General features: G+C 37.4%; 2 protein-coding genes across 2 annotated transcripts; both read right to left on the bottom strand.

The window, feature by feature from the left end:
- Positions 1-698: 698 nt before the first annotated feature.
- On the bottom strand, positions 699-11,636 carry LOC125476900 (solute carrier family 40 member 2-like). The gene is made up of 8 exons (XM_048583521.1): positions 11,290-11,636; positions 5,985-6,135; positions 5,695-5,891; positions 2,961-3,437; positions 2,239-2,410; positions 1,966-2,103; positions 1,728-1,838; positions 699-1,107 (listed from the first exon to the last, which is right to left on the bottom strand). Exons 1-8 carry the CDS (start codon positions 11,418-11,420, stop codon positions 946-948), a joined length of 1,539 nt encoding a protein of 512 aa, XP_048439478.1. The 5' UTR covers positions 11,421-11,636; the 3' UTR covers positions 699-945.
- A 6,201-nt stretch (positions 11,637-17,837) lies between these two features.
- LOC125476604 lies at positions 17,838-20,432 on the bottom strand. The gene is made up of 5 exons (XM_048582873.1): positions 20,247-20,432; positions 19,770-20,094; positions 19,406-19,475; positions 19,213-19,304; positions 17,838-18,014 (listed from the first exon to the last, which is right to left on the bottom strand). Exons 2-4 carry the CDS (start codon positions 19,968-19,970, stop codon positions 19,255-19,257), a joined length of 321 nt encoding a protein of 106 aa, XP_048438830.1. The 5' UTR covers positions 19,971-20,094; positions 20,247-20,432; the 3' UTR covers positions 17,838-18,014; positions 19,213-19,254.
- Between the last annotated feature and the right edge of the window lie 2,815 nt (positions 20,433-23,247).

The raw sequence follows: 23,247 nt of genomic DNA, 5'->3' as shown, positions 1-23,247 counted from the left end.
AACCAACCGAAATTGACGTATGGCTATCCAAGGGGGAGTGTTTTAATATAATATGTAGATGGCACACATGAATAGTTAGTTACTATTCATAAAAAAAAATCAGATGGATTATTATTCATATGAAGAAAAACGGATGGGTTACTAGTAAAGAAAGAGGAGCTATGGAGGAAAGGAAGAGAAGAGAAAAGAAGAGAGATGCGGAAGAAATTACCAGTGAGTCAGGCTATAGAGAAAAGAGGAAATAATGAGAGTTATTTTGTACTCCTATTATTTCAGATAATGAAAAAAAGTACTACTGCTGCCTCGAGGACGTAGGCACACTTACCGAACCTTGTAAATATTGTATCTTATTTACTTTATTCCACTGCTCACATACTGTCAATTTTACAACAAATAAAGAAATATTTCGCTACAAGATAAAATCTCTCCACAAATAAGAAATACTAAGAAAGTACTACTGCAACCCTGAGGATGTAGGCACACTTGCCAAACTTCATAAATATTGTGTCTTATTTACTGTATTCCACTGCACACATACCTTCGATTTTACAACAAATAAAGAAATATTTCACTACAAGATAAAGTCTCTCCACAAATAAGAAATACTCATCATTACTCCTAAAAAGCATCCACAAAAAAATACCAGATTCAATTGATATTTGACTTTCTACACATTTCTAATTTTAGCAGCAGCAAAATTTTTTTCAAGATAATTTCTTTTTTTATTTAATACAACAATACTTGGGGAAAAGGAATTTGAGCTTACTTACACAATGGGCCCATCATAATTAGATCTCAATATATGAGTTGAACTTGATGCCTCGCTCTTACAACAGAGAAAAATAACTAAACCGTAATATTAATGACCAATTCCTATATACATGCGTGATGGAGGCCCAACTTCAAAAGTTTTGTATGGACAATAGGAGCAAATTGGAGACCCAACTACGCAATTGCAGATTGTGATGATGTTGTGAAACATTTAAAAAAGGCATACAACTTCTCAAAGTGAATGAGGTGCTTTCTGATGCGGTAGAGGTGCAGAGTATAGAGCAATGCAGCCAATGTCACCACACCAAAAGACAGTAAAGTCAACTTCCAAAAATCCTGAAAAATAACAATGCAGTTAAACAAACACCCAAATGGGTTTCATTAATAACTTAATTAAATATTTTAGAAACTTAAAAAGTTTCTGAAGTGAGAAATATAAAAAATTAGTGTCACACAAAGTCACCAAACTATTTTAGTCTTTAGGTGCAAAACAAAAATGGAAGCTGTTCAAAACTAGAAGAAGTTGACCATTAGGCTTTTGGCCTATACTCTATAGCTTGACTAATATACGAATGATGTTTGGGTCAATCGAACTAGGGATGCAACTCAAGAGAAACTTCGATGCAGCTGATCGTATATTTTCTTGTGCCTATTACTATTATGTTGTGTATATCGCTCTTGTCACCTGACACGATCACGTGAGAAGAGAGTAGAAAAAAAATGACATACTACCGATTGAACGTTATGTTTTTTTCTGTAGTACTTTGTGGGTTAGGTAGTTTGTAAGGTCAACCTAACTCTAATTCATACTTCACAATTTGAGTTTGAACTTACTTTTCAATTTCTGACAGGTTAAAAGCCGAGTAGGGTTATGTGACCTTTGTTGGATTTGGGTTGACCTTACCTGAGTTGCACCCTACCTAGAATCATCAAGCCATAAAGTAAAATATGATTACCTGTGGATTAGAGACGATTATTCCCATGACATAACCCATCAGATCCATAATTGACTGAAGGGAGTTTTGAACACCTCCCACTACACATCGATCCGATTCAGGAACTTGATCCTGTCCAACATATGGATACATCTAAATGTCAAGGCATCAAAGAAATGCTGAAAACACTTTCATCACAAATCATAAAAAAACCTATAAGATTATTAGTTTAGTTTAAATTAATATTGTTTTACTTTACCTGCATTTGTTGGATTACCGCTAAATCAAACATCCACAATCCAAGCCTAGAAGCAGCCACTCCTGCCATCAGCATATATGCTGATAAGTTGCTATTAGATATCCAAATTGAAGCAACACACAGTAGGAGGAAGGTCCACTGCATTAAGAAATAAATATGAAAAAAGATTAGAATCTGAAATTGTGACCACTCGAAAATAAGTCCGGTCTAGTCAAATTTAACTGAAATTGTCCAGTTCAGACCGATCCATCAAAGGAGCGCCAAAGTTTTTACCTGAGACCAGATGGACCAAAGTCCGGTTCTGAGTTTTAGAATATGAGATTGCACTATAGGGTACACAATTGTTGCAGCAATTCCAATTGCAGCACTGATTCCACGTGCTATCCCAATGACATATGCAGGTATGCCTTCCCATTCAAGTGTAGCTGTCATCAATGTCCCAAAGCTGGAATAAGAGATTCAATTGGTAAGAGACTTACTCACAAATCACAACGTTAGAATAAAATATATGCACGAATAGAACCGGTTTTAAGTTTTTAATCAAAAAGTTTAGACGAACTAAATGACTAAATTTCAAGTGCAACCAAAAAAGAATATGGATGTTATTTTCTAACTTCAAAGATTAAGGACTATTTGGAACAGGTTTATGTCTAAACTGTATCCCTACTAATCCCCTAAAAAATGGTGGGATTCCTAGGAACTAGTTTAAACATCAATCTTTATACGAAGAGTCCGTCTTAATCCTACAAATTAGAAGATAACATCATATATTCTTCCAAGACTGCACTTGAAATCAAGTCGTTTATCTCGTCTAATCATGTCCGACATATCAAACATGGCCTAAACCATAGTTTATATACGGTTTATTGTCCGTTTAGTATCCTTCTGGTTCTATTTTTGATTAAAAGTTTGCAACCAGTTCTATTTGTGTGTATAGCCAAAGCCACGAAACGAAAGTTAAGATAAAAGGAAATTAGTATCGGTAGGGTTTTTACCTAAGCACAGTAAAAAATAACAGAGACAGAGCAACACCAGGGAGCACAACATCTTGCTGCAAATACACTCTCCATGCAGCCACATAAGGGATCCTTGAGATCATTTCAGTTACTCTCTTAATCCAGCTTACCTCGGCCGGTTCCAAATCGTTTTTATCATGAGAAAGCAAGCTGCTTGTCTCCTGACCATCAGTAGACACATCACTTCTTGAAGGCATTGATATCTTCCGTTGGCTGCTTTCGCCTAGAGCCGGAATCCCGTTGTATACAGACATGAAAAGCCAGTATTCCAACCAGATAGTTGTAGCGTTCCAGAGTGCTAAAGTTAAAGCAGAAGCCTTTAGGGACACAAAGCTGATAATGAAGCCAGTTAGCACAGGAGCACATAGCTTGCAGAAGAGATCGATACGCCGAAGGACCGAGTTCATTTTTGTCAGTATTTCTGGATTAGAATGGTTTTCCGATATCACCACCACCCTGCAGAAAGAGCAGTTGATATATGATATGCACAACAAATCTGGGCTAAGGATAAACAAGGACTACCAAAAAAATCTCATCCTAGAACTTACTTCTATTAAAAGTTAAACATGGCCTGTTTGGGATCTTATTTTGCAAGGGCTAAAGGTGTGTTTTCAAGCTAAAAACGTTTATGACTGTATTTGTCAAACAAATAGAAGCGCTTTTACAGAACCACTTGTCAAGTGCTTCATCAAGAAGCACTTTCAAGTAATTTTTTATTTATTTTCAAAACTCACTTGAATTTTTAACAAATATTTCAGCATGTTTCTAATAAGTGCACTTTTAACATAAGCGTGTTGTGCGCATAAATTCGTCATTGTATTCATACTAATTCTCATTGTTTACACCTTTGCTTTACTCTTTTATATATGTTTTACATTCTATTTGTGTTTTGTAGGTTGTAACAAGCAAAGAGTGAAAATGAGCTAAAAAGAAAGTATGGAGACTAAAAAAGCTTTTACAATCCTACGCAGTTAGCACTATCTGTGCAAATCAACGGAGTTCGCGGAATAAGTTGTACCAACTCGGAAAGAACCAGGAGATGAGCCATACAAGCTTGTAAAGCTACGAACGTCTATTTTCTATAGAATTTATGGTAGTGAATATCATTTTTGAAGAGGACGTTGTGGCAGTTTTAGTATATGAAAGTCGGGCTGCATGCGAATTCAAAGTTTTCTACCACTGGGCATATTAGAGGGTTAACATTTCTATTTACAGTTGGGAGGAGCCAAAAGTCTGGAAGAAAACAAATGAGAATGCTTGTTTTATATAGGGTAATGCTAGAGAGCAAATTTTTTAAACCAAATTTGCAAACAAATGATGTGGTTATAGATGATTGGATTAAATGTCGATTAATGTGCTTTTTCTTATTAGTGCCACATAATTTAGTTTGCAATTTGGTTTAAAAATTAACACGTGTCATTTTACTTAATCTTGGTTAATTTTTTTTTTCAAAATTTATAAAGTAACATTTAATATGAAAGTTAATTAGAGTTATGTGAAAAGACATGTGTGAATTAATCAGATGTAAGATAATCATATACTATAATTATGATGATGAAAAAAATGTTCTTAAAATTAGTTTTCCTAACATTATTTTTCGATATAACGAAACTTTAAAACTCATTAGGTGAGAAAAGATAAGGAGGCTATTCTTGGCCTTTGACTGTTACAAATGAAAGGGGACATATTATCCCTGATCAGAGCAGCGTGCAAAACAATAGAAAAAAGAAAAGAAATAAAAAAGAGAGCAGCCACCAAACAGAGGAGGCAGCAGCAGCGTGGAAAACAATAATTAAAATAGAAAATTCAGTGCCAGCCGCACCATCTGATCATTAGAAATGTCTTAGTCAAGTTTTTTTTTTTAAGTTTTCGATTGTGCTTTGTTATAAACGAATTTGATGATGTTTATTGATAATTTCAGATTATATTTCACTTTTTACGTGTATTTTTTATGTTTAATCACCATAATTATTTCTTATATTGAGTTTGTTACATAGATAAATTTAGATAATCGAGTCTTGTGCTTATGCCAAGCGACAAAAGAACTATTGCAAGTTCTTGGAGTTAAGTAGCATGAAAAACTGAAATAGATACTGTGTTTTGGGCATTGTGTCTTTTGTCAATTCAATTGTATTATACTTTCTCGAGATGCAACTTAGCATATAACATTATAAATGCTTTGAGAATGGAAAGAGTTAGAGTAGAAACCATGCCTTATTCGTTACTTAGGATAATCAATATATAGTTTAAAGAACAAATATCATGCCTTTAGGTTGACAAACACGAATATCTCAATCTGTTTTATAGCATTGTGCATGTCATTGCTTTAGGAAGGTAGTTAGTAGTGAATACTGAAACCCTAACTCGTCTTCTCATTGTTTCAAATATTCCAAATCTGTTTGCATTTGATTATTTTTGTTTTATTCTATTTTGTTTATTATCAGTTTCAAATAATCTTCAATACATTCTATTAAATCTCTTGTGTGCATCTTTGTTAGTTTTTGTGAACAAATTAATTTAAACTCTTAGGAATCATAATCTAGATACATATTAGTGCAATCTTGTGGGAATGATCTTGTACTTGCTTTCTATACTAGGTGTTCTTGTGTATTTGCAAGTTTAAAACGCATAATTAGTAGCTTAATATTTGGATTGTTAATCTCAGAGCAGCCTCGTTCTAATGAAAGTCTGAGCAATTAATTTGAGAATTTACCAGTCTCTTTCAACTAATATGGTGCCGGCGAGAGTAGAAGTAACTCCAACAGCTCCTGCGACGTTGGTTAATATTACTAGCATGATGAACGCATGAAAATTTGTGCGGTTTAAATCAGAGTAGACCAGTAATGCCATCACAGTGCCTCCAGCAATAATAGAACAGAGATTTTGTGTTACCAACCAAAGCCGGAGAACCTGTTCACAGAAGTGAAAGATGTGTATAATTATGTAAAAAATTTTTTGTCTCCCTTTTTCTCTAACAATTCACATATATAAGCTTGCCTATACCTTTATATATGTAAATCTATCCACCCAGTGTCCAACTAAGGGTCCGAAAAGCGCCGTGGAGGCCGATTCCACCGCTCCATAGATAGCAGCAAAGAGTAGGGAGTCGGGCCAAATGCTTATCATGTATAAACCAACAGAAAATTCCCACACCCTGCAGAAAACAGAAGAAAATTCAATTTTCAATAGAAATTAAAGTTTGATCAAAATCCAACCTGCCCACTCATTTGTTCCTTTTTAGAGATTTCAAGTGATGTCACTAATCAACATGTTCATAATCTGTTGAAGGAGATCGAGCTTAGAAAGGAATGTTGACTCTATCAATATTGTAAATAATTTCTTCCTGTTTTGTAATTGATTTAGCTTGATAGTAGGAACCATTTTAGGATACTTTTGTAACTATAAGTTTGTGGCTTCGCCCCTTGAATAGTAAGAAAGACAATTACATATCAGTTCTCTACATGGTACTAGAGCATTGATCTGGGCATTAAACAAAACACAAAACCCTAGCCGACCTCCATGGCAGAAGACAAACCATCAGGCACGGCTTCGGGAACCAAATGGGACAATCCCAATCACCAACTATACCTTCATCATTCAGACCAACCCGGTGCTATTCTTGTGCTGCAGCCCTTGGTTGAAGATAATTACAGCACATGGAAGCAATCCATGACTATGGCCTTAACGGTCAAGAACAAAATCGGACTCGTAGACGGTTCGATCGAGGAGCCGAGTGGAAAGGATTCAAACGAATGGCAGCAATGGAATCGGTGCAGTAATTTGGTCCAGACTTGGCTGCTAGGGTCGATGTCGAAAGACATCGCCAGTAGCGTGATTAATTGCACGAATGCTAGGCAGATGTGGCTGGACCTGCAGGAGAGATTCTCACATGTGAACGTGGTTCAACTGTTCAATATTGAGAATGAGATTCATGATTGCGTACAGGGAAGTATGACCGTGGGATCTTACTTCACGAAGTTGAAAGGACTATGGGATGCACGTGATGCTTTGTGCACCTTTCCGATATGCACCTGCGGATCGATCAAAGAAGTGGCTGCATATTTGGATACGCAGAAGACCATGAAGTTCCTCATGGGTCTCAATGAATCATATGCAAATGTTCGCAGCAACACTTTGCTGCAAGATCCCCTACCCACAGTGAACAAAGCGTACTCCCTAGTACTGCGGCATGAGAAGCAATTAGAAGTGACAGCGGGTAAAGCTCCGGCACAACCAGATGCGGCCGTGTTTGCTGTGAAGAATTCGAGTCGTGCATCCGAAGGAGAAAATGGTGAGTTGAAATGCAACAAGTGCAACAAAACGAACCATATTGCCAAGAATTGCCGTGCACATCTAAAATGCACATTTTGTGGCTGGAAGGGTCACACAATCGAATATTGTCGCAAGAAGAAGGCAGCAGCTGAGGCCGAGTTTGGTGCGGTGATTTCCAAAGGGAACCAAGCAGCAAGGAAGGAGATGCAGTTTCCATTTACCGCGGAAGAGTGCAAACAAATATTGAGTGTGCTGCAAAACAAGTCCTCCTCTGCTAATCATGTTGGTAATTCTACAACCCATGAAGCGCTTTCAGGTAAAGCCTTTTCACTCCACTCTAATGGCAAACAGAGTACTTGGATTTTAGACAGTGGCTGCACGGACCATATGATTTATGATCCCCACCTGTTTTCTACCTCAAGGCCAGTCACTAATCACACGGTGGAATTGCCAAATGGGTCCGTGGCACAAGTCACCCATATTGGCACAGTTGCCTTGACCCCCAATTTGATCCTTGAGAACGTTTTATGTGTCCCGTATTTCAAATTGAATTTGGTTTCAATTAGCAAGTTAGCCAATTCAGCGTGCATCACTATTTTTCTGAACCGATTTTGTATCATACAGGACCTACGTTCGGGGATGATGATTGGGACGGGAATTGAACGGGAGGGCCTCTACTATCTCGATAGAACCAAGAAAGGAACATGCAATCAGGCACGGCAGTCTACACCAGTCCTTTGGCACCAACGTCTTGGCCATCCATCCACCAGAATTCTTCCATTATTCCCTTTTTCCAATTTTAAACATGCTTCTTGTGATACCGACAAGTGTGCAATTTGTCCTTTGGCTAAACAAACAAAACTTCCTTTTCCTTCAAGTTCAATTACTAGTCATTCTAGTTTTGATTTAATTCACATTGACATCTGGGGTGGTTATAAAGTTGCTTCCATTTCAGGTGCCAAATACTTTCTTACCATTGTTGATGATTACACTAGATGCACATGGATTTATCTTATGCAACACAAATCTGATGCTAGGACTCTTCTAGTTAATTTCATCAATATGATTGCCACTCAATTTGATTCCAAAATTAAGATCATACGTAGTGACAATGGCCCTGAATTCAAACTTGGAAGTTTTTATGCCGATAAAGGCATCATGCATCAAACTAGTTGTATCAACACACCACAACAAAATGGGGTTGCAGAACGAAAACATAGACACTTGTTAAATATGGCACGTGCCTTGCTTATTCAGGCCGGGCTTCCAAATCGTTTTTGGGGGGATGCCATTCTCACATCTGCATACCTTATAAATCGCACACCCACTCCTCTTCTTGATGGACAAACTCCGTATGAAAAGTTGTTTCACAAAACCCCCAGTTATTCACATTTACGTGTTTTTGGTTGCTTGTGTTTTACTTCTACCCATGCACAACATCGTTCGAAATTTGATCCACGAGCATCCCGGTGTGTTTTTCTGGGATATCCTTATGGTCAGAAAGGATATCGCGTTTTTGATCTCAGTCAACAAAAGGTACTTGTTTCTCGTGATGTGAGTTTCTTTGAAAATGTGTTTCCTTTTCTCCTTCCTCCACAATCCGTTGCGTCCTCACATACTCACCCTTTACCCAATATTGACCCATTCTTCCATTTTGACATGGACTCCCTCTCTGCAGCCCATCTCCCTTCCCCTGTTGCTGGGCCCACCCCACCCACCGGCCCACCTAACCCCCCTTTACTCCACACACCCAATGCCGACCTCACCCTCTCCGAAACCCATCTGACCTCTCCCTCCCGTGCAGCTGCTCCTTCCCCGATACCACATCTTTCTCCACCGACACCCATCCCTTCCCCATCTCCGTTGCCCACACCAACTACCCCCGCTCCGCGCCGCGGCGGTCGCTCTATCCGGCCGCCTGCATACTTGCAGGACTTTCAACTCGAGACTAGCCTCCCATCACGGACCGTCCCTGCGTTATCCACGAATTTGGTCACTCGTTCAGGTACGGCTCATCCACTTTCTTCGGTTTTGACTTATGATCGCCTCTCTCACCTTCACAAAACATATATAGCCCAACTTACTCTTCTTAAAAAACCTACGAGTTTTTCTCAGGCAGTCCAGCTCCTAGAATGGCGTGCTGCCATGAAATCTGAGATTGCTGCACTACAGGCTAATGGGACTTGGAGCTTGGTGCCGTTGCCACCTCATAAACGCCCGATCGGCTGTAAGTGGGTGTATAAAGTGAAATTGAAGGCTGATGGAACGGTCGAACGCTACAAGGCCCGTTTAGTGGCCAAGGGCTACAGTTAAGTTGAAGGAGTTGATTACCGGGAAACCTTTGCCCCCGTTGCCAAAATAGTGACTGTTCGTGTCCTCCTTAGTGTGGCTTCTCTGCGTGGCTGGCATCTCCACCAGCTGGATGTGAACAATGCGTTTTTGAATGGCGACCTTGATGAGGAGGTGTTCATGTCTTTGCCTCCTGGTTTCGGACGAAAGGGGGAGACTCGGGTCTGTCGATTGCACAAGTCATTGTATGGCTTAAAACAGGCATCTAGGCAATGGTTTATCAAGTTGTCTACTGCCCTCAAAGCCGCGGGATTCCAACAGTCACGATCCGACTATTCTCTGTTCGTCCGAAATCGTCAAGGTAACTTTCTAGCATTGCTTGTATATGTTGATGACGTCATACTAGCAGGAAACAATTTAGAGGATATAGAGAACACGAAATTGTTCTTGGCCAATCAATTCAAGCTTAAAGATTTGGGGCAGCTAAAATATTTTCTCGGCATCGAAGTTGCCAGGTCACGGCATGGAATCAGTTTGTCACAACGTAAGTATGCCTTGGAAATTTTGGATGATGCTGGATTTTTAGGTGTCAAACCTTCTCGGTTCCCTATGGAACAGAACTTATCACTCACACAGGTTGATGGAAAGTTATTAGATGATGCTTCGGCATACAGACGAATGGTTGGGAGGTTGATATATTTGACCATAACTAGGCCGGACCTGACTTATGCCGTACATGTACTAAGCCAATTCATGGATAAGCCACGGCAACCACATCTGGAAGCAGCTCATAAAGTGCTTAAGTATATCAAGCAAACGCCGGGTCAAGGTATCCTGCTATCATCTACAGGGTCACTCCAATTGCGGGCATTCTGTGATGCCGATTGGGCACGTTGTAAGGACACAAGGAGATCAATCACGGGATATTGCATTTTGCTTGGGCAATCTCCAGTTTCTTGGAAGACTAAGAAACAAACCACGGTATCTCGTTCAAGTGCGGAGGCCGAGTATCGTTCCATGGCTACCACTTGCTGCGAAGTCACATGGTTGAAGAACATTCTGAACGATTTGGGAGTTGATCACAGACAGCCTGTAACCTTGTTTTGTGACAATCAGGCAGCTATACACATAGCATCGAATCCGGTGTTTCATGAGAGAACCAAACACATAGAGATAGATTGCCCTCTGGTGCGAGAGAAAATTCAAGAAGGGATGATTCGGGCAGCTCATATTCGAACTGCAAATCAGCCGGCCGATTTGTTCACTAAGCCATTAAGCTCGACACAGTTTGAAGTGCTACTTGGCAAGTTGGGTGTCATAAATATACACTCCAACTTGAGGGGGAGTGTTGAAGGAGATCGAGCTTAGAAAGGAATGTTGACTCTATCAATATTGTAAATAATTTCTTCCTGTTTTGTAATTGATTTAGCTTGATAGTAGGAACCATTTTAGGATACTTTTGTAACTATAAGTTTGTGGCTTCGCCCCTTGAATAGTAAGAAAGACAATTACATATCAGTTCTCTACATAATCTTCAAAATAGTTTCTGATATTTAATTTACTCTTTTCTTTTTAATTCTTTCTAGCACTTGATGTAGTTTCATAAAACTTTCAGCAGCAAAGTAAGAAAAACAAGTTATTAATTTCAACGCATCATTTGACGTAATTAAGAAAGTTCACAATAAATTTAAGCAAAAACTCAAACCAAAAATTAAAAAAAAATACACATGAAAAGTAGCAAATTAACCTGGTGCCCCATCTGGATAAAAAGTGGCCAAAGTAGAGATATCTGATTAGATGAGGAGGAACTCCATCATCTTTTGGATTAGGAGGCTGTTCTTGCACTCGGGATGAAAGGGGCTCTCTCACTTCCTCCATTTCAGATCAAAACACCGAGCGAGGGTTTGTTGTTACGTGGTGCAAAACTGAAACACTGCAGCTATCAATACAACAATGATAGATATTCATGCTGACTTGAGGATGCGAATCTCTCTAGCTACGTGGTTTTGATCTACTCGGAAAAAAATAGAAAATTGGGTCTCAATCCCGTGCGTCTACGCCTCAGAAAAACCTAGCTGCTAAACAGACAGTCACATTTGATTTGATCACGTGATCGCGATGCTACCAACCCTTTCTTCCTGAACTTTCCAACAATAAAAATCCAAATAGTAAAAGCATCTACCTTTTCTATAGCCAATTGGCCTCATACGCAACTAAAGTAGATGAAATTGTACTATAAAAGTTGACTTGATAGGTTGCATTCTCAATTATGTTATGAAAATGTTTGTCACTCATATGGATTAGGCAAGCCAAGTAGGCAGAATTATATTTTAATATTGTATTTTATATATAATATCTACTTAATTTTACATTTTAGTTTTGGCATCTGAAACTTGATTTTCTGATGTTAATGTAGTCAACATTACCTACTTTGGGAGAGTAGCTAAACTTTGTAAACTCAATTGCATATACCAAAGCTAGTTTTGCTTACGTGGCTCATCAAAATGGATTTGCATACTCAATTGTCATTAGAGATGCTCTAATATGATAGAAGGATTAGTTTTTAGACCATATAATGTAACAGTAGTTCACATGTTCAAACAATCGTTACGTTATATTAGTGATTCTTACATACATGACGCTTTGCATAATAGTAAAATCGAAACCCTTCGAAGGGTGGATTTCTACAAACATTAGATTAATCAGATGAAAAGTCACATCTTTGTTATAGGCCAATGTGTCTGCCACCCTTCCATGCCCTTGTGATTCAACTCTAATATGCTTTATATCTAATTATCATATGGTAATTATATTAAATACATGAAAGTATTATAACAAATTCAAGCAATGTTCCAATCCTTGGCCTTCAAATAATGTTAACATCTAGGATATTTAATCATAGTATATACTTTGCAATATTAAATTAAACAAATTAAAAAGTGTGGTCCAATATTTTAATGGATAGAATGTTGGTTTTTACTCATGTGTCTCAAGTTCGAAACTTCTCACTCCCCTAAATTATTATAATAATTTTGAACTCTTCCATCTTCTCTTAATAATAATAAAATTAAAAAAAAAGGAAAAAAGAAAAAAAAAGGTTAAAGGTGCACAGGGTAGCTGATACAAATGGACAGAGTTGTAATACAAATATTAAGGGGGAAACTTTTGTGAGAAAGGTTTATATTAACTCATCCGTTGAGTTGGATACTTAATCATAAATATTTACATTTTTCAATTGGCAGTTACGTAAAACTTTTGACTTTTTGCAAGTAATTATATCTTAATGATTAAATAAAGAGAACTGTTATTAACACTTCAAAAATCTCATTTTACATTCCTTACAATTTTATTTTATTTTTTTCTAATTATAGAGAGTTTGAAATATAAAATGAAATTTTTAAAGTATCAATAATAATTCGTTAAATAAATATATTTTCCTGTCAGTCAGCTGTGTCATGCTTTAAAAATACCACTTGCAAGTCTCAACGGCAACCTCGCTGGCATGTCCCATGTTGTTTTTACTTTCTTAATTTTAAGAGTATCTTAAGTTGGAAAATACTCACTCTTCACATGTAAAGCGTTTTTATTCTTGACAGATTAAATCATAAGTTGGCAGTGACACACGTACAAATGACTTAATAAAAATGTAGAAGTGCAGCCACACAATACTATGGTTTTGTGGTATTCCTTTTCACTTACAAATGAGAACTTTTATGTTCGAATCTTGTAGATGACGAATTCAATACTAAATTAGGCTGCTCATTGTGTGACTTAGTCAAACTCCTTCCTCTTAATGTAAGTATATCGTTGTACTAAAAAAATGTAAAAGTGCAAAGGAAATCAATGTTCTTTTAATTTTGTTCATATTATGATATGCTTGCTACTTTGAATCAGTTGGACACGTTTTCTAAATGAGTTTGCTCATTACATGACATTTGTGTTTTGACACGGGAGAATTGAAATTATTCTAAATCCGAACTTTGCTTACATTTACCAACACCTGTGAAATGGAAAATGTTGCGCTCCACATTACTACGAAACTATCCATGATCGAAGTATTAAAACTAGAAAAGGAACTAAACTAATTAGCAAAAGTACGCGATCTCATTTTCATTCATTCATTTTTCTATGAGTAATGAAGAGAAAAACTTCTCGTATACCACAATTATAATTTAATTAGAAAAGTGTTATTGGCGCTCTAAAAATCTCATTCTACACTCCTTACAAGTGCATTTTTCTTTCCAAATATAGAAAGTTTGGAGTGTAGAATAATATTTTTGGAATTCAATAACAATTCCCTTTAATTAACTAGTTTTTCTTAGTTATTAGTTTATTAATGAACTAAATTTAAAAATCTGATTAATTCAAATGATATAGTTGTCCACATCAAATACAACTTAAGATGATATGAAAATATGATACAAAAACATAGTATGAATAGCATTTCATGACTTTTCCGATGCAAGATTTATGCCCAAGTAAACATGTCAGTATTGTGTTCCGAGCCATGATGTCCATGAATCCCGCTGAATATGTACCTGTTTGGCCCAATTAATCTATTAACCTACATTTGGGCTGGAGTCTAGACTGAGCTAAGGTTGAGATGAACTGCTAGTGCAAGGTCGAAACCTGTGTGGATTATGTTGTTGTAAACATAATATAGTGCTATCTACATACTTATTTTTATTTTTTAAACACTCTGCTCAATTTTCAACCATCAAATCGAATCAATTGAAGGAAGTAAATGTTCAAAAGTTATCAAGGATGTGTAAGAGATAAAAATAAGTGTGTCATAGCACAACACTATTGCAATTCTACATAATCTAAATTACTTAATAACAAAATTTTCTTGTCAATAAAAAAAAAAAAAAGTAGAAGTTAGAAGGATCAAATTAACCGTGTCAGCAGAACTTTAAAAAGCAATAACCGAAGTAAACGTTATTGACAATATAGTAAACTAAACACAATTTTTTTTTTCACAGCCGCAAAACGAATGCGGGGGAGGCAGGATTTGAGAGCATTTGAATCAGTCAAATTATTGCATGATGTATCACTTGACGGAGTCTTTCATGTTCTAAAGTTTCGTGTTAATTTATTGTGTGTGAGTAAATTAACACGAGCTACCGTGATGCAAAACTATTAATTTATTGAGCTGAGTGTTTGTTTTACGTGGTGCAAAACCTAACACTGCAGCCATCGATACAATATTAACGCTGACTTCGTGTAGCTGCTTTGTTTTGATTTATATATTCAGAGAGAAAGAAAATTGGATCTCAGTACGGTACGTTTAACGCCTCAGAAAAACCGTAGCTGCTAAACTCGTACTAGACCTAGACCGTGACCGCGAAGCTGCCCTCCATTTTTGCCCTAACGTACCAACAATTAAAATCCAAATAGTAAAAGCATCTCCAATGGCATAGTCCACAGGGACTAAAATAGATAAAATTATACTATAAAAGTTTACGTGATATATTGTTTACTCAATTGTCTTATAAAAAAGAATATCGCTTAAATGGATTAGGCAAACCAAGTTGGCAGAATTAACCATCACGAGGTGGCCCAGTAGTTGGGGACAAATTCTAAGCTCGTATTTCACATAGCATGTCCTGGTTTCGATTCCTGATGTTGGTGAATCACATGATGGTGGCTAGGAGGAGGCTGAAATGTCTTTGTGAGTCTTCCTGATCTCTAGAATGGTCAACTGCCGTGGCGAAACCACTAGTTAGTCCCCTTTACGAAAAAAAAAATAGGCATAGTTATATCTTAATATTTTATTTTATCTATAACGCCTACTTTTACTTGGGAGTCTTAATGAAAGACTCCTGGCTACTGTTCACTTTTAACGTTAATGATATTTTAACTCTAAAAAGTGACTTATGGTACTATTCACTGATAACACATTTTTGTCATTTTGGTTAAAACTCAAAGTTTTCAAGCTCTTTTCGTCAATTTTCCTCTTTTACATTTTAGTTTTGGCATGCGGAGCCTAATTTGCCTACTTATGTTATTGTAGTCAACATTGCTTACAGTAGGCAAAATTTGTAAACTCAATTGCCTATACCGTTGAAGCTAGTTTTACTTAAATGGCTCATCAAATGAATTTGCATACTCAATTGCCATTAGAGATGCTCTAATATAATACAAGAATTAGATTTTTAGACCATATTATGTGACAGAAGATCACATACTAAAACAACCGTTATAATATACTAATGATTCTTACGTACATGACTCGTTACGTAATAGAAAAATCGAAACCCTTCGGCCGGTGGATTTTATAAGGAACGCATATGTTAGATGATACGTACAAATTAGATAAATGAGCAAAATTAAGAGAATTAGAATCCTGCACATGCAATTCCACAGACATAATATTAATTAGATGAAAAATCAGATCTTCATGAAAAGTATTGAGTAAACTATAATGCTACAAGTACTTTTAGCAAAAGCAGATAGGATTAGGATAGTTAATATGAAAGTTTCATTAATTGATATTGTTCATCTGTCTCTAGTAAAAAAAACACTTTTTTAGAAGCATGTATAGAAGTGTTTTTGCTTTCTACTATTTTGAAATCATAATTTTGACAAAAAAAAAAAAAAAACATTTCTTTTTCTCATTTACCAAACGCAATTAAGGCCCCAACTTTTCTAAAAAGCTGCTTTAAAAAATCAGCTAGGATTAATCATAAGCATATACTTTGCAACGTTTATTTAAATTTGCACACAGAAGCAATGCTGCAATCCTTGGCCTTCAAGCAATGTTAACAACTATGATTAGTCATTAGTATATACTTTGCAAGCATTTAATTAAACAAATTAAGAGGTCGAAGGTGCACGGCAGCTATACAAATGGACAAAGTTGTGATACAAAAATTAAGGGGAAAAAATCATTGAAAAAGGTTTATATTAACTCATCTGTTGAGTTAGATGCTTAATCATAAATATATACATTTTTCAATTGGCGGTTACCTAAAACTTTTGTATTTATGCGAGTAATTAGCTTTCGTTGATTAAATAAGTACATGTATCAGTCAGTCAGCTGTGTCGGGTTTGTAAAATACCACTTGCAAGTCTCAACAGCACCCTCGCCGGCAAGTCCCATGCGGTTGTTTTACCTTTCTTAATATCAAGAGTATTTTAAGTTGGAGAAGGATTTGGATCCTCTCCTAAACCTAAGAAGAGGATCCTCCTAACCAAGAACTGTGGGCCGTTGGATTTTCATCCAATGGTTATAATTATTATAACTTTAAAAGAATCTTCTTATTTATAACCGTTGGATTCCCACAATCCTTGATCAGGAGGATCCTCTCCTTGAGCTTAGGAGAGGATCCAAATCCGTCGAAGAATACTTGGCTCCTCACATGTAAGGTGTTCTTGCACAAATCAAATCACAAGTTGACCATTGACACACGTCTAGATGACTTGTTAAAATCAATGTTCTAAAAAATGCTAGGCGCTGGTCGAGCAGCGGGCTGGCGTCTAGGCGGATTTAGGTAAATTTCTTATATATCTTGTAAATAAGTGCATATTGACACTTACAAAAAATTAAACTTGTATGAAATTCATGGATAAGATAATAAATGAATAATAAAATGCAAAAAGAGTATCCAACAAGTCCAAATTTAAAAACACATCAAGCATATATGTCATAGAACCATAATGAGGAGTATTGTAGGATGACACATGTATAATAAGTTCTCAATTTTAAACCAAACAAAATGCAAAATAGGAGGAAAATAAGGAAATATAGTAATGTAGATAGGATTTTTTTTTTAATTTCAAAAAAAAAAAAAAAAAAAAACACCTAGCCTCCTAGCCGCCTAGCACCGCCTAGAGCCGCCTCACCCGCCTAGGCGCCGCCTAGACCCCAACCGATTTTTCCGACCAATTTGCAAGAAAACGCCTCGGATCACCATTGCCTAGCGCCTAGGCCGTTTTTTAAAACATTGGTTAAAATTGTAAAAGCGCAAAAGGAAATCAATGTTCTTTTAAATTTATTTTATTCGTGTCTCACTTATTTAGAATGAGTTGGAAGCTGTTTCTTTTAAATTTGATTTGTCTTCTTATTTGAAATGAGTTAGAAGCTATTTCTAAATGAATCTCTTAACTTTGCTTAAAACAGTTGCTAAAAATATGCACAACCTTTTCAGTAACAAAAAATCGTTGGTCCTCATCAAAAAAGCTTTAGTGACCATTTTATTTATATATATATATATATATTTTTTTTTTTTTGGGTAAATTTTAATAAGCGCATGCATAGCATCTATACAATTGCTTGTAAGTAACAACTCAAACTTTAGAGATGAAAGTGCATTTAACAAATAATTGTTTTCCCATGAAAATAAAAGTTTGGGTACATTGATAGGTCCAGGAAAAAAAAACCAAAGATGAGGGAAGAAAGTACGAAACTTGTTACAGGCACATCCATGGCGGGCGAGGGTCAGCACGACTCCAAGCACAGCCTACGACATCCTACCACAAGAAGCAAAGACACTAGAGATCAGTTTAGCCGGATATGCGCAATTGACGACAGAAGACATCAATTATCTGGCAAAGCATACAGTTACGATATCTATTTACCAGATCATCCTCCACAAACTTTGGCTAAGCAAATCATTCAAATCTTCTAATAATTCTGAGACCATATCTCGACTTCTCAGCATTATGTATCGTAAAATTACTTCCGATTCAGTTTCATATACGTTCTCATGGGGAAAATGAACGAACAGCCCTTAGAAATGCACAGTGATGAATATATGCTATGTTTTTGTATGAGAAACAAACGTTGGATCTTCTATCAGTAAAATCAGAGATCCAACGATGGGTTGAAATTTTCTGGTAGACAGCTGACATGTCAATCCACACACACACAGATATTAGCAACTTTCTCTTCCTCAGAATTCAAGTTGACCAGATTGCCGCAAATATTTTAACAGAGGCATATACAATGAAGACTCAACAAACCAAACCCAGTACAAATATTATGTTCGCAATAAGGGCTTTTCAAAGAACAATGCTATATACACTCCTAGTTTTGTCATCCTGCACTGGTTCCGTGAGTTATGAAGATGATAAAATATTGATTTCGGAGTACAAAATGAACCGATAGTGAGACTTTTTCGACTAGTAAAGAAAATTATTACCAAATGCTGAGATCTTGGGGGTGCTGTATACCACTCAAGATTGTTTGTTTTAATCTTAACAAACAATGAGTCAGGAAGGATGGAGAAATGAAAGGATGCAAAGGGTTAATCATGAAGGACAACGGAAAAGAAATATGTGTTTCTCCCTCCGCTTACATTGGTGATGGGAATGAAAGTAGGGGGGAGGGAGAAATAAACTCCAAAAGACTCAACAAAGAAGATGCAAATTCAAAGCTTGAAAACCGATGTGAAACAAAAAACATTTTGTATGTATCTCATAAATGAAGGAAAACAAATACAAATGAGCTATGGAAGTCAATCAACAAATACAAAGTATCAAGTAAGATCAATTACATACATACACATAGAAGACGTCTTCCAACAATACGAATGTTCATAGGATTACAAATTTTGAAACTCACATACGGGATCACACTCGTTGTACCTATTTTTGCAGACTCGAATTATTCTAAATATTGAACGATAAAGTAAAACAAGTACAAAAAGGGCAAGAACAAAAGCAATACCAGCTCAAAATTTGATCGGGCGTGAAGGCTAACTTAGTCGTGCTAAGAATCACACTTCAGTTCATCTGAATCTGAATCACTTGCATTATAACCTGCCACAGACACAGAAGACCAAACAGAGGCAAAGCTAATAAGGCAAGGATGATTAGCACAATGATGACGATAACACAAATTGCAAAGAGAGAAGTCAAACCTGGCTGCTTATCACCAACTTTCCAAGCTGAAGATCGCGTCCTCGACGCTCTTGTAATCCATACTCTTCCCTGTAAAATTGTGAAAACCGAAAAGCATTAGCACAAATAAGAATCATAACCAGAGCTCTAATTAAGTACTAATCCTAACATTTAACTCTACAATTTGTAGTGCTAAACACAAAGCTTGCAACTTTAGCCAATAAAATTGATCAAAAAACAAGTTCAGCCACTTACTGTAAACTAATTAGGATTAGAACACGAAAACAAGATTAGAAAACAAAAAGCTCAGAACTTGAACCCTAAAACCCAAAACCCACATTAAAAAAAACCCAGAAATCAAACCAAACCCAGAAAGGCAATTACCATGTGGGCATCTCTGGCGACGCCATAGCCGTTGTAATACATCTGGCCCACCAAAACCTGCATGTTAATATCGCCGGCTTTGGCCTCCTTAAGCGTGTCCTTGAACCACCGCTTTATGCAGTCGGACACGACGGCGGAGAGCGGCACGCGGTGTTCGTTGCTGCTGCTGTTCGCGTTCACTGAGCTGCTTTCAGACTCCATCTCCTTCCCCTTCGACAACCGCGGCCGCTTCGACAATTTCTGCGTTGTCGGCGAGGTGGGCCTCGTTTGCTTTGGGGGAGAGGTCACTAGACCCTGCGACGTCGTTTTGGCGACTTGGTACAGCCTGGCGGTGGAGGGAAGCGACTTTCCCATATTATTAAATTGCAAACAAAAAGACTTGAAATTTCTGAATTAAAAAAATACTGCAAGAGATTCGAAAACGAAAACAGATTTTTGAAGATCGGGGATTTTGGGTTTTTTGAATTTTTAGCTTACCTTTTGTGTTGTTAAAGTGAAAAAATCAGATTCGAAAACAGTTTTTAAGAAGTGGGGAGCGGAAACTGCGAGGCAGGTATTTTTTTAGGGGACACGGCGATTCATGACTGCTTGGAACTGAGCGTGGGTGTTAAGGTACGAGGGAGGACTGAGGAGAGAGAAAGTGGCGGCCCGGTTAAATCGCTGCCATGTCCAGGGGCCGTACGACGTCGAGTTGGCGGTGGATGTTGGTGGCGAACGTGGTGATCTTGTGTGCTGAAGACTTCGTTTGAGTTTTGATGTCTGTATTTTTTTGGATTACTTTTTTACTTTTAAATATAAAAATGGCGCTAATTGACAAGACTACTTTGTAATATTTATCAGCATCGCCATGAAAACGCGTGCTAAATAGCAATATCAGCAGCTTTTCCATGTCATTGTGGGCCCTCAGCCACCAGTTTCCACCAAGCTTATGTATTCCATGACGTGTGTGGTGAGTGATGACATCGAAATGTCTAGTCATTCATGCAATTGAACAGTAGTAATCCCACAACATGAGTTTGTGCTCTTATGTGCGTGAGTTTGACTGTTGGAGGCAATCATGCAAGTGGACCTTAGGAGGCTCAAATGACCATTGGCCGCTAATATTAGTCAGTTTGAATGGTGACTGTTGATGAAAGTGAAACTTGCGAAGGCAAGTTCTGAACTAGCATCCGAAGCTAGGCGCTACTTTGGTTTGTATTGTTGTCGTTGCTTGGATTAGAGAGAAGGAAGGGCTTACACCAAAACTTGGGTGATCTGATCTTGTATGCCCGGGAAGGAGGAGTCGATAAAGAGAGCTTCAGATTGAATCTTTAATCTCATCTCTAGAGGCAATATCTTTCTCTATGCCCATGGTCCAAGTAGACCTTACTAGGCTTGAGTGATTGCTGATGGTTGATGCTAGTGAGTTTGACGTTCAGTTATTGATGTAGGTAGAACTTATTTAGCACGCACGAGTTATTGCTAGGCGTTCATAATAGTAAGTTGATTGTCTAACCGTTGTTCGTTGATACAAATGTTACTCACTAGGTAGGATTGATGCTACCATTGCTTATCCAAATATCACAATTGGATAAATCTGATGTCTCTCTGCCCAGTTAGTGTGCTTATTGGAGTTCTAACTTGTCATATATCTCTGGGATTATTGGCACCATCCCATTTGGCCCATTCTTTTTCTTGCAAGCATCGTTTGTATATCAACAGAACGGATAAGAAAGCCTCCCCAAATGTTGTCATCAAAGGGATTGCTATAAAAAAATAGTATTAATTATTGGTAACATGAACATGAACCATCAATGAAACGACGAAATCGGTTATTGTCCCCAACGATGATCTCTCACCCTGTAATCTTCGAGACGAGCTTTATCGTTTCATGACAATTGCAGCACACGCGAGAGCTTCTTATACTTTGAAGAAGTTTTATAGAGGTCGAATTTGGTATTTGGATATTTTTCGCATCATGATCTAGTCAATCATGAATAATTGGTTATGCGATTGTAGAAATGGAAAGGTTTTCATGAGGCTGATCTTGAACCGCCATCCAAGCACGAATACCTTCGTTTAAGAGAATATTTTTGGTGTAGAAAGTCTCAAATTCAAGATCTTCTGCTGCATGAATTTCTTGAGAAACAAAGTCATAGGCACATAGGTTCATGATAGATTCATCATATATCAAAATAAAACATTTCATCATAAAGTAAAGAATTTTTTTTTCTAAATATTTGATATTTTGATAGAACGAGAGTTCTTTCGTCTCGAAATCCGACCACTATTAATTTGAAGAGGGCTCTTTCTTTTTCTATATTCTTTCTAAATTCAAGGACTAACCACTGTACTGAATTCACAAGCCAATTGTCTTGAACATTGTCTTTGCAGAAACTCTCGCCCTAATTAGAGGGAGAATATTGAACACAAACATCTCGCCGGTCGGAGGGGACATCCTAATATTATACAAGAAGGTGAAGAAAAAAAAAATTCCCACGGAAAGGCTAGTTACAAAGCTCAAAGCGCTTGATCCTTCGCCCCTTGGCCCAACCCACCTGCTTATCTCAAAAGGGGCACCTTCTTTCAAGGAAATAGGGTAGCAGATCGTCTGCTATTTAAGATTCCAATTCAAAGTTGGTAAGCTGCTACCAAACCGGATTCTCACCTGCTTTAAGGTCCCACATTGACTCTCCAATCGAATATCTCTTTTCGGCTTAGTCGTGCTTGAAACCATAATATGTTGATATATGTAGGAGATCCAAATGATTGATGGAAGAAACACCAAACATATCCCAAACCTTTTGCTCCCACCGGCCGACTTAGATAAAAAGTTACTCCAACAATTTCTTTGTCTTCAACGCCCTTTAATTTGCAGGAATTAGTCACTTCAACATCTTCAATGGTTATACAGGTATCCAAAAAACGAACAAGATGGATGTTTGTTGTCCCAACCATTCTTGTTAGTCCCGATCCTGATAAGGAAAAGGGATAAATTATAACAAAGTTTTCGTGTGTTAATTCCTAGGAGTAGTGCTTCTTCCCCTATGCCCTCTATTGGTGGAGACCTAACCCATAGGTGTAACCTCCCGCTCAATACTCGAGAATCGACAATTGAAGCATCTGAGGTTGCATTAATCCACAGGTTCAGGTACAAGATAACTATCATTACCGTCTGGACAATTGGACATCCAACCCGTAATCGCAACAACCCAATTGCAAAAGTAGAGCTCTACCAACTGAGCTATATCCCCCGAGCCAAGTGGAGCATGCATAAAGGAGTCAAATGCTTCTTCTATTCTTTTCCTTGGCGCAGTTGGGCCATCCTGGACTTGAACTAGAGACCTCGCCCATGAAGTAAATCATCGCACCTACAGTTTAACCAAGGTATTGACGGTGATTCTCAAATATCGCATAACAAAATGTGATACGATGAGATAAAATCCAATAGAAACAAAGACATAGGGAACAGGTTATCTACTCTTAACGGTCAAAGTGA

This window comes from the organism of the source record quoted next, unplaced genomic scaffold (genome assembly GCF_019419815.1).
Source record: "Pyrus x bretschneideri cultivar Hongxiangsu unplaced genomic scaffold, Pyrus_bretschneideri_v1 Contig2, whole genome shotgun sequence".
In the NCBI taxonomy this organism is placed as follows: domain Eukaryota; kingdom Viridiplantae; phylum Streptophyta; class Magnoliopsida; order Rosales; family Rosaceae; genus Pyrus; species Pyrus x bretschneideri.
The sequence above is the reverse complement of the archived record's forward strand: the minus strand, read 5'-3'. Positions and strand labels throughout refer to the sequence as shown.